At 42.9% G+C, this 12,479-nt stretch overlaps 1 protein-coding gene across 1 annotated transcript in view; it reads right to left on the bottom strand.

Annotated features, from left to right (window-relative positions):
* PLCL2 (phospholipase C like 2) overlaps positions 1 to 12,479 on the bottom strand; it is a 178,319-nt gene that overhangs the window by 10,094 nt on the left and 155,746 nt on the right. The window contains 1 exon segment of the mRNA XM_046646436.1: positions 7,736 to 7,845. Within this exon segment, the coding sequence (XP_046502392.1) occupies positions 7,736 to 7,845 (110 nt within the window).

Genomic DNA, 12,479 nt, shown 5'->3' on the forward strand with positions numbered 1-12,479 from the left:
GCTTTGAGGGCATTACTGTAACCAGGGGGTAGAAGTGAAGGTACAGAGAGGTCAAACAATATGTGTTGTACGACAGAACATAACACAACTGCATGACAATGGAGTGGGCTGGCAACCCAGCAGAAGCAGCAGGAAGTTGGATTTGATGACTTTGCTGACTTGTGAGGCCAAGCCTCACAATGCCCCACATCCCTCTAGGGGAAACTGCTTCATTCACAGATTCTGCCACTGTGGTAGATTATCTGCAAAGATGGCCACCAACAATTCCTTCATCCCTGTCCAGACACGCTGCCCCATCCATTAAGAGGTGGGGTCCATTTTTCCCTTCCCTGGAATCTGAACTGGCCTTGATTTGCTTTGATCAATTAAACTTGGAGGAAGTGACACTGTGCTAATTCTAGCTCTAGGCCTTAAGAAACCTGGCAGCTTCTGCTTTTGCTTACTTAGGATCCAGCAGCCATATAAAGAAGCTTGGACTGGACTACTGAATGATAATGCACTATGTCGGGGGAGGGAGGGAGGGAGAGAAAGGAGAGAGAGAGGGGAGAGAGAGAGAGAGAGAGAGAGAGAGAGAAGAGAGAGAAGAGAGAGAGGGGAGAGGGAGAGAGGGAGGGACAGGGGGAGAGAGGAGAGAGAGAGGAGAGAGAGAGGAGAGAGGGAGAGAGGGGAGAGGGAGAGGGAGAGAGGGAGAGGGAGAGACAGAGAGAGAGGAGGAGGGAGGGAGGGAGGGAGAGAGGGAGAGGGAGAGGGAGAGGGAGAGGGGGAGGGAGGGGGAGGGGGGGGGGGAGAGGGAGAGGGAGAGAGAGAGAGAAGAAAGAGTCCCAGCCATTCCAGCAGCCCCAGATGAGATGCTAGTCATGTGAGTGAAGCCTTCTTGGATGTTACAGGCCAAGCTGAGGTCCCAGCTGAATTGAGCCTTAGGAATGATCCTAGTCAACACCACATGGAGTGGAAAACCATCTGGCCAAGCCCAGCTAGCCCACAGTATTATAAGAAATAAGAAGTCATTGTTTCAAGCCACTAGTTTTGGCGCAGTTTCTTATACAGCACTAGATAACTGAAACAGCCAGTTAAGGTGGCAATATTTTGTGCTGTGTGACAGTACCTTCCTGGACACAGTGGACTGAAGCAGGGAGAGAATCCAACCCAAGGAGACTCAACACAAGAGAAGGCTTATGACTTCACGATCGCTGGTCTGAGCTAACAGGAACGGCTGAGCCAATCAGATTTCCCCTCTTTGGAATTTGAACTAGGAAATACGAATAGATTGAGCACTGGTGATAAAACCTTTAAGATACAGCCAGGGTCAGACCAAGGCAAGACCAGGTTAAAAAGCAGCAGAAACTATGGGTGAGCGGGAGGAGCCATGGCAGAGGGTGAAGAATGGAGCCAATGACCACGGGCCCACAGAGAGGAGAGCTACCTGGGGTGCTGCTGGGCTCCTGCCGGCTTCCCAGTCTGTGAGACTGGATTGCAGTTCCTAGTCTCTGAGTTCCCCAAGACCCCTGCCCCCCGACAATCCCTGTGTAAGCTGGCATCTCTCACCCCCCAGCCTGTCAGCTAGCCTGAGTTCGTGTTCCGTATAACCAAAACAGACCAATTAAAACAGGACTCTGCTACTATGAAATTCTACCATTTTAGGAATGGTAATAAAGAGAAACAGTGAAAATTATCAGCAGCACAGTGAATATTTTAGCAAATGGAAAACAAAGGGAGAGTAACTTCTTGATTAAGCTGGTGGGTTGAAAATGCGTTACAGAATGTCCTTCCCACATTCCTGACGAAATGAGCAAAAAGAGTAAAATTGGCAAAAACAAAAACAAAAACCCACAAACAGCAGCCAAACAAAGAAAAGAGTACAACATAATTTAACAAACTTCTAAAACTCACAGAATTCATACTAGCAATTCATACAAATCCTGAAAATGCTAAGAGCCAACCCAACTGAAGAGATGCAAACTAAGTGAGCGCCTTTCTCTCTTTCCCTGTTTGATGGAGCAGAGAGGTTATGGGAGAGAGTGTGGGAAGAGAGAGGTAACACAGGAAAGGTAGGAATGGGGCTGACACACAACTAGAAAACCAGACACAATATGTAAAACAATGACCTTCAGACAGGGCAAGACAGATCCCTGAGAGAAGGGAGGCACCACGAGGTCCAACTCACTGCCTGGAGAGACTGCAGGCTGCAGTGCAGGGCGGTGGAACCCAAGCAGAGCCCAAGGGCCCCACCAAGCTGAGGAGACAAGAGTTTGGAGTTGAGGGAGGCCAGGGTGGCTAGAAAGTGAGGGGTGGAGTGGTGGGGCAGGGAGCTCTGAAACAGCTATTGTAAATGTGTTAGGTATGTTCAAGAAGGGAAAGGATATGATGAGCATAAAGAGGAGAAGAGTGGGAAATTGGAAATAGAAAATACACTGCATAGGATTAATGGTAGATTAGATGCTGTGGAAGATATAGCAACATTGCTTGAAGACACAACAATGGAAAGTATGAAAAATTTTAAAAATGACATAGAAAAAGGACCTAAAAACAAAGGAGTAGTGCATCTGTGACTTGTGGAATAATATCCAGCAGTATGTATGTATAATTGGAGTTGCAGAAGGGGAGGAGAGAAAGGGTAAGACAGAGAATTGCTTAACAGAAATAATGGCAGAAAATTTTGCAAATTTGATGAAAACTATAAACCTACATATCCAAGAATTTCAACAAATGGTAAGCAGAAGAAACATGAAGAAAACTACACCAAGGCCCATCGTAATTTTTTTAAAAAGCCAAACAAAAAGAAAAAACAAAAAAACTCCAAAACAAAAAGATACTCAACCTCTATACACTTACTACACTTGCTAAACGGACAATAGCAAATGTTGACAAGGTTGTGGAGTAACTGGAACTCTTATAACGCCACGGGGGGGGGGGGATGTGAAATAGTTTGTAAAGCAGTTCAGCAATTTCTTATCAAGGCTGACACTCTTACCCTATGACCCAGCAATTCCACTCATAGGTATTTACCCAAGAAAAAGAAACACATATGTTCACACAAAGACTCACACGTATGTGGCGGCTCACTGCAGTGTTACTCATAATTTCTAAAAACTGGAAACAATCCAAATGTCCATCAACTGGTGAATGTACCAACAAAGTGTGGTACATCCATGAAATAGAGTACTATTCATCACAAAAAGGAATGGATCACTGAAACACATCGACCAGATGAATCTCAAAAGCAGTATGATAAAGGAAAGAGGCCAGGCACAAAGACCATGTACTATACATACCAGTCCATTTATATGACATTCTGGAACACATGAAACTGCAGAGATAGAAACCACCTCAGTGGTCGGCAAGGTGGGGGAGTTCACTACAAAGGGGCACGAGGGAACTTCTGGGGTGAGGGAAATGCTCTATCAGCATTGTGGAGGGGTTGCATGACTGTATACATTTGTCAAATTTCATTGAATTGTGCAGTTAAAACTGGTGAATTTTATTTTATGTAAATTATACCTCAATAAAGTTGACCAAAAGAAAAGAGAGAATGATGCTAATGGGAATGAGGTCTTGAGGGTTGGCTTCTGAATTAAAGCAGCAATCAGAAGCCTGCGGGAAAGGGTTACACTCTCTCCCCAGTTACGCAACAGAAACCCTAGAATAGGTCATTGACAGATGCTGAGAAAGCTGGGTCCAAGTATCCAAACAAAGGCTCCTACAACCCCAGCGGAGATTTCTCTTCTCTCTGCCATTCCCTCAGCCTACAGAAAAGTGTGGGTGACTTCTTGGACTGGTGGTAACAGTGAACCAATTTAAATATTGAACTCATACCAAGCAATATGGGAATTATAGTCTTGGGAACAAATGGGACTATTTAAGACAGTGGAAAAAATAACAATATGCTTAACTCCCCATCCAGCAATATTAGAGAGTGCTAACATTCTCAACTTTCATAGCATAAAGGCAACCAACAAAGCTTCTAATTGAAATGCGTAGCTTTAAAAACAAAACCCAACAAAATGACTCCTATTAACATTTTCCATAATCTCTTTTCTTAACCTCAGAGAGATTTTATAGGAAATACTGCTTACAGTAAAAATTGTTCAGCAATTTAAATGAATTGCTAAATAGCTTCTTTATGGTTTACTTTTCTTCTGTTAAGCAAAGTGAAATTGAGTACTTTTTAAAAAATTAAAAAGAACAATTATAGTAGGATTCTATCTACTGACATACGTTATTTCGTGATATCTGAGACACTAAAGCTTGTGAGATGTACCACTATTTTATATACAACTAAGAGAGAAAAATCACTGCCAATTTAACCAGGATACTATGCAAAGATGCCATTAATTATAAGATAGATACCAATTTCAAAAATACGAAAAAACGGAATGACTCAGAATCAATAAAATGTACCTCCATCCATCCATCCATCCATCCATCCATCCATCCATCCATCCATATGCATATAGAAGGTTCCTGGAATAAGGTCACCTACATTTATTAACAGTAATTTCTCAGAGGGAGGATCCAAGGTCATTTAAAAACTTTTATCTTTTCTACATTAAAAAAGTTCTTTATAATGAAGATGCATTTACAAAAACAAATGAATGATTTTTATTCACAGAAAAAAAAAGACTGGAAGCAAATATGCCAAGATGTTAGCAGTGAATCATTCTGGGTGTGGTGATCATGGATGACATTTCTTCTTTGTTCAGTTCTGTATTTTACAGCAAGTCTTAAAAATTGAAAAACCAAACAAAGCAAGAAAAGATTCAGAAAAACTGGATGCACATCCTTAGATTAAAGGAGTTTACGGCAGGGTCCCTCCTCTGGGGATGGCCAGTCATCCCTGGTTTGCTTGGGACTGTCCCAGTTCTCACACTGAAAGCCCCACGTCCTGGGGTGACTGGTCACCCTGCCTCCTTTCTCGTTCACATGAGTGGGGTGATACATAAGGAATGATATCTTTGATTTGATTCCAGAGCGGTGGTACTCGATTTTTTAAGGTGCCTCAGAATCCCCTGAGGAACGTGTTAAGCAGATTCTCGTGTTCCACCCCTGGAACAGGAGGTCTGGGGTGGGGCTCAGGAGACTGTATTTTAAGCACCTGGGGTGCTCCAGAAGCTCAGCTCCAGGGCTCCCTCGGCACACCTTCCTGTCCTCTGCCTCCTCTCTCCATACCAAGCGTCGTCTGAAACCTCCCCAAGCCTCTGCGCCCACTAGCAGGGCACCTGCTGCCTGCCCCACACCACACACAGCCCTGGAGGGCTGCCCCCACTCCAAGCTCCACAAAGAAGCAGTGGTGAGAAGACTCAAGGATCCCATGCCGTCAGGAAAAGGCTGGGGGCTCGACTCAGACCCACGCTCACGTCCAAGACTCGGGGGGCACTGATTCTTCTAAAGGAAGTTTAAACCTGTGAAATACACAGTAGTGAAAAAAGCACTTCTTGTATACAAAAACGGCACACACATCTCTCCAACTCTTCCCTGTTCCTCGCTCAGGTTCTACCATACTCAAACACCATCTGAGGCAAATGTTACCCTGGAAATTTTAAAAAGATCGATTATCCTGTCCTATACATTTGTTTCCATATGGACATAAGTCTGAGGTGTTAATTCTCTCTCCTGGACGTAATTCAAAAGAAAATAGGTCTCCTAAGTGTAGCTATTTGGTTCAATTACTTATTTCTAAAATCTGGTCCATCACTTTATGTCAGCTGGTTTTCATCAATATGGGCGCCAGGCTCCCATTTTCATGGCTTTTGGCCCAGTGCTTCTCAAACTTCTATGTGCATAAGAATCCCCTGGGATCTTGTAAAAAATGCAGGTTCTGATTCAGCAGGTCTGGGGTGGGGCCTGGAGGCTGCATTTCAAACAAGCTTCCAGGTGATGTCCAGGCTGCTGGTTCCCAGACCACAATGAGTAGCAAGGATAGCTGACAGATGAAAGTTTGGTCCCTAAGTCCATTTTTGTCCATAATAAAATAAAAGCCAAATGAACATTTGTTCCTATCGCAGGGACAAAAACAATTGCACTATTCTTTCCTGAGGTTTGCAGGAAATTTGTAGCGTCCCTTCCACCTCTGGTCAGGAGGGAGTCAGCAAGTTGTAAAGCCAAATTCTTTTTCATTGTAAATTCTTATATCTGCTGTTTAGTGAACTGCAAACAATCTGAGCTAAATACCAAGCAGGAGATCTAGAGATTACAAAAAGTACATGTGTAGGAAGGGAAGTGTTTGAAGAAGTTAAGAAAATGATTTTAATTCTAAAAATGAGTAGGGGTTTAACATGAGAAAACACAAGCTGGCTAGCTTTGGAAGGGTGATTTTATTAAATCAAATCAGAAAACTGTTGTCAGCTGTGGGGATGGGACTCTGAACTTGAAGGGGAACAGAGAAATTAAAAGAGGCAGCTGTGATTTTGTCTTCACAGTTTTGAACTCACCCGAGGAGAAAGTCTGGAGGGTGAATACGAGAGAGCAATTTTACGTTTTGCTGTCCAAGATCTGGAGTGAAATAATGTTTCTCTGTTATTATTATTCAACTTCCCAAACACCGAGATGAAGAAAAGTAAGGATCATTGAGACGCAACTCAAGACAGTTTCAAAGTACATATGTAGTACTATTTTAAAACCCAGCATAGGGGCTGGTTCTGTGGCCAAGTGGTTAAGTTCACGTGCTCCGCTGCGGCAGCCCAGGGTTCGGATCCTGGGCGCGGACATGGCACCGCTCGTCAGGCCACGTTGAGGTGGCGTCCCACATCCCACACTAGAAGGACCTGCAACTAAGATATACAACTATGTACGGGGTGGGGGTTTGGGGAGATAAAGCAGGAAAAAAAAAAAAAAAGATTGGCAACAGTTGTTAGCCTAGGTGGCAATCTTTAAAGAGAAAAAAATAAAATAAAAAAAAATAAAACCCAGCATAGAGAAGAAGACAGGGAGAAAGCACAGCAAAAGGTCAACAGTGGTTGTCTCTGGAGGGTGGGACTAAGGTTACCTTTAGTTATGCTATTTTGACATTTTCCACAAGGAAAATATTACTTTTATAATAAAAGTTAATTTTTTTAAGTGGTCATGCTGAGATAGATAGATAGATGGAAAGAAAGGAGAGAAGAAGGGAAGGAGGGAGGCGGCGGGGCGGTAGCGGGAGAGAGAGAGCGCACAAGCAAGCGCGAGAGCAACAGAAAAACAAAGAAACAGATAGGTACAGATGACTTTTCCCTTGAAGGAAAATTTCTTTCAAATGGGAATTCCTTTACCTATTTCTTTTGATTATGTCCCACACAATTCTTTTCTATTTTATCCTGGGATCCTATTAATCATTCTACTTTAAAGTGTTAAATGAAATCTGAGTAACTAGAATCTTTAAATTCCCAATCATTCCCCGGTAATCAATATTTTCTATTTCACATATAGCAGCCGGCATTTATGAACTCTACAATGCTTCAAGGAGGGAATGCAAGGTCGTTTCCCATCCCACCAGAATCTACCATGTGCCAACCATCAAAGTCCCCTGTTCTCCCTCCAAGCCCCCCCACCCAGCTATCCCCACCCCCTGCCACCCAGTTATCCCCCCGCCCAGCTATTGTGCCTGCAGACTCTGGAGGGCAGAGTTCTCACAGATTTCTGTGACCACTCTCTAACCTCAAGAGCTGATGATGTACACTGCAGGATATGTTATCCCGACAGGAAGAAACAGGCTGAAAAAGACGGCAAAATCGCTAGCATCGGAAGCAATTCGGCAGGATACCTTTAAGATGGTGATATTCCAGGTAAAGCTCTCCACTGCTTTCTGTAGTTTTCGCTCCTTCAGACCTTCTTTGGTGCCTATGCTGTGCAAGTGTTCATGGAATTCCATGGCTGAAAGAAACAGAAAGACAAAGCCTTTTACTTCCCCATCCAACCTGTGGTAATGAACTGGCAATATTTATTTTTCTAGGTATAGCTAAAACGATTCCAATCTCCAATGGAATTTTGTAAACATGCCTATTTAAGAATGTATTAATGGGGGAAACACTGAAAATCCACTGTCTCAACAGGCAGAAGTCATCTCAGAGGCCAGCGATGGTTCGTCATGGTTTTGAAGGGCGAACAGGGATCGTTCTCCTCGTTTGAGAGCTGAGGAATCTGAGGCACAGAGAGCAACAGAGACTGAAGGCTGTGGAGGGAGCAGGAGGAAGAGCTCGGACTAGAACCCCGGTCTTTGGACTCCCAGCAGGCAGATTTCAGCTCTGCTGAGGACATGATGCTGGTAAATAGGGATGAAAAGAATGCATTTCGTGTCACAGTAAGAGTCAATCTGAGGTCGGACTCCAGGCCATTGTAAAGGCGAGAGGATGGGGAGAAAGACCATGAACTCTAAATGGCATTTGTATCCTGACTCTTTGCTATAATTTACATAATCAAATGAATATTCTCCACTGTGATTCAAAATAGTCTTTAAGACGCTCCTCTGGCAGCAACACAGCAACAAAGCAGGAGTGAGATGATGGCCCTTTTACTGGTTTAACATCATTATAACTCATGGATTTCTTGCATATTCATTGTAGTCAATTATCTCGTCTCTGGCCAATGGGAACCCTTAAGCCAGGTTCCTATGTCCTTTTGAAATGACCAGTTAGCCTTTGATATGTCCCTGGCTTTCTGGCACAAGATCCTCTAGACTCACCAAGTACGTTTCCCATCCCAGACATGGAACCAGGCATTTCTCCAAGGACCTCTGGATTCTGTGAGTGGGAACGACGTTTAAAGGCCAATATCCGGGTGCTAGGAGTGCTCACTATTACTGAGTTTTCACTTGACAGACCTCGGACACATGTATTTTTTTTAAAAAGGGAAGAATAAGATCTTGTTAATACTTCTAATTCAAATTTAAGTGTACAGGGTTTTTACATAATTCTAAAAAATTTTATGCTTATTTCTTATCTCTTAGGTAGAAAATCTTAATTCCTAACCATATCAACATCACTATCAATAGTAAGACTGCTGAATCCAACTTAAGCTCTTTGCATTTTTTTTTTGGCCTTAGAGTATATCTCATTGAGAATATACAGTAAAAATACTGTGTTCTAAGGTCAGTGAGAAGAACTCTTTTCTCTGCTTGGTTATGTCACTAACAAAGTACAATCAGGTTCATTTGCTTCTTTCAATTTTTCATGCGGTGTGTGGGGTGAGGGGAGTGACTTCTGGATGTAATTTGTTTTATGATTATGACAAAACTTTACATGATTCCCAAGTCAAACCACATCTCAAGGTGCAGTCAGGTAAGTCTTGCTTCCTTCCTCTACCCTGATCCCTCCCTCCCCCTACAGATTTTTATCAGTTTTTAATTTATCTGTTTCTTTCTTTTTTATTGAGGAAGACTAGCCCTGAGCTAACATCTGCTGCCAATCCTCCTCTTTTTGCTGAGGAAGACTGGCCCTTAGCTAACACCCATGCCTATCTTCCTTTACTTTATATGTGGGAGGTCTGCCACAGCATGCCTTCACAAGCAGTGTGTAGGTCCGCACCTGGGATCCAGGCCAGGGAACCCTGGGCCGCCAAAGCAGAACATGTGAACTTAACTGCTGCACCACCAGGCTGGCCCCTTCTTTCTTTCCATTGTATTGTTTTCCCTTGAAAATATAAGCAAATATGTACACACATCCATAATCCTCCTCTCCTTGCACAAAAAGTAGCACACTGTGGACACTGTTTTGTACCTTGGTTTTTATTTTTTTCCTCTTGTAACTACAACATCACTCCACATCAGTGTGTAGAGCTCTTCCTGACTCTTTTTTTGACAGCCACACAGACTCCACTGTGTGGATGAACCAGCGTTCATTTAACCAGTCCCCTGCTGAGGGACATGGGGTTGTTTCAAATCTTTTGCTATTACAAAGAAGGTGGAACAGTTGTAACTTTTACAAGACATTTCTTGTGTTCTTCTGTACACTTCTACTGTTCAGTTGGGCATTCCAGTTTCCAACTCCACTTCTGTGCAACACCATTTCAAAGCAACTCTTTACACAGTGATTGACAGCAACTTCATTCCATCGTGTCTTTAAACAGTAAGCAAAAGCTGACACACATATGATAAATATAGCAAGCTGCCAACTTAGTCTTTTTTCTTTTCTCTGTATTTTTTTCCTCACTGAATAGAACTATGGTCCTAATTCCTGTCACACTAATAAGGCTTAAGAACCTCACTGGTTTCAAGGAAGAACAGTAATTAGTAAAATTCATTACATTGTCTAGGAAACTACTACACCGACCACTCTACTTTTCTCCAACCTCTCTTTTGCCAGTGATGGTACCTAGAACATCTCAACTTGATTAACGAACCCCTCCCCCCCAGTGCTGGTGACCTGCCTCTGACAGTGAGCTGCATCCCCTGTTTCTAGTTCTGACTTTCACTGAATGTGCTAGAGCATTAAACCACACCCACACCCACACCCACCCACACACACAGTCCCCCTGCTCATATCTGGGAAACTCTGCAGCGTGACGCGATGACTCAGACCCACTTCCTAGAAGATGGCCCAGTGAGGTCCCAGTGGTAAGACCCTGATGTGCTGCCCTTTCTGTTAGGATTTAATACTGGACTTCAACAAGATCTGATTTCAGGACATGAATCATTAATACTCAGACTGTTTATACCTCTGGCAGTCAGGAGGTGCTATAGTCTTAGAAGTATCACCAAGGCTTGGGAGATGGAATTTATGACTGGAAAATGGGAAAGAAAAGAGACACAAGAGAAGTGGTAGGGGAGCAGCTCTCTGTCAACAAGAAGGTATACAACGATACGGTCTTCCAGGTGCATAGGAAAAGAAATTGGGAAGGGAAATGGAAGCGATATTAATGTGGGACCACACACTCCAACTGCCTGAGCAGACGCAGGCTATTCATGATGCTTTTTTTATTACAAATTTAAAAACTGACACAACACTGCTGGGGGGATTTTTCACCACCCAGGCGTCAGCTTGGAAGCCTCACTCCACTAGAGGCAGACTGTTTATCCTGCCTTGCTGAACGTTTGATCACCTTACTAGCTGATTACCTTACTAGGTAATGAGGCAATGACAGGATCTGCTTGCCTGAGCTTCATTCCAACTCACAAGTAAGAACCTTCAGATCAGACAAGCATGGAAGAGCAGAAGAAGGGAGTGCTGAGCTTGGACGAATATCTATCCCAGATTTTAAGAAAGGAGCTTTCAGAAAGTTCAGAAGAAGCCAGGGCCAGAGCCGGTGAAAAGATAGGCTGCCTTGAGAAAGATTGAGGACTCGAGGGAAAAACAGTCAAGATGATAAAAAATGACATTTGTAAGGATGAATCAGGGAAACATTTAAAGAAACAAGTATAGCTGTCTAAAAAGATCATATTTTACATGTCTATTAAAAACTGAGATTAGACAATTCTCTCTTATCTTCCCCCTCTTAAAATATCTGTAGTCCAATAAAAGTCCAAGGGGAAGTACAAAATGTATTATTAACGAAGTGCTTTAAAAAATGAGTACAAAAACGGTGGTAAGTTGAAAACTGGAAAAATTATGTTAAAAATATAAAACTCAAAATTTTAAAAAGTGACTAAGACTATCAGCCCCATTGTTATTGATTTCACTCTATGGTTTGCTGCATAACACATCTGTTTCTTTAAAAAGATTTTTATATTATTAACTTACAGACTAATCTTTGCAAACATTCTGCTAATCCACTGATTCAAAGCATATGTTGATATTATTTTTCTGTGGTTTTCTTTGGTGAGGAACATTGGCCCTGAGCTAACATCTGCACCAATCTTCCTTTATTTTGTATGTGGGATGCTGTCACAGCATGGCTTGGTGAGCGTTGTGTAGGTCCATGCCCAGGATCTGAAACCGTGAAACCCAGGCCGACAAAGCAGAGTGCACAAACTTAACCACTACACCACCGGACCAGCCGCTGTTGATTTTGTATTTAAGGAAATAAAAGGATTTCCACCTTGGCCTGTACAGCATGGCTGTACTGTTCACTGCTCCCCTGTGACATGCAAAGTCCAGGGTAAGGACTAGGCACACACAACCAAGAGGAGCACAGGCAACCTGCTAGACACTTTATGTTATTACACAAGAAACTTGGAGAGGCTACATAACTTTCCCACAGAAATGTTAAAGAAGGACTTGAATATTGGTTTGCCTGAGCCCCATGTCCCAAGGTTTCCCAACTACCATGCATTAGTCCCAGCCCCTAACACGAGCTCATGACAGGATTTTGTGTATCAAACAGTTATGCTGTGAGGTCGAACACTGTAAGGTCTCTGGGACAGGCACTGAGCCAGTCCTAAGGGAAGACAGAGGAGAGAGAAGACTACGCATTTGAGCTGGGTCAGTCTATATATAACAAGGAAATCTAATTATATATCTAAGATGCAAATTGCATTATTCTCTTGCTATTACATTACCAGGAAATCTACTGAAACGTGTCACAGAAGGTCTTTTCAGTTCTTTACATGAACAGTCAGTATAAAGAATTTGTCT

This window comes from Equus quagga, chromosome 1 (genome assembly GCF_021613505.1).
Source record: "Equus quagga isolate Etosha38 chromosome 1, UCLA_HA_Equagga_1.0, whole genome shotgun sequence".
Classification (NCBI taxonomy): Eukaryota; Metazoa; Chordata; class Mammalia; order Perissodactyla; family Equidae; genus Equus; species Equus quagga.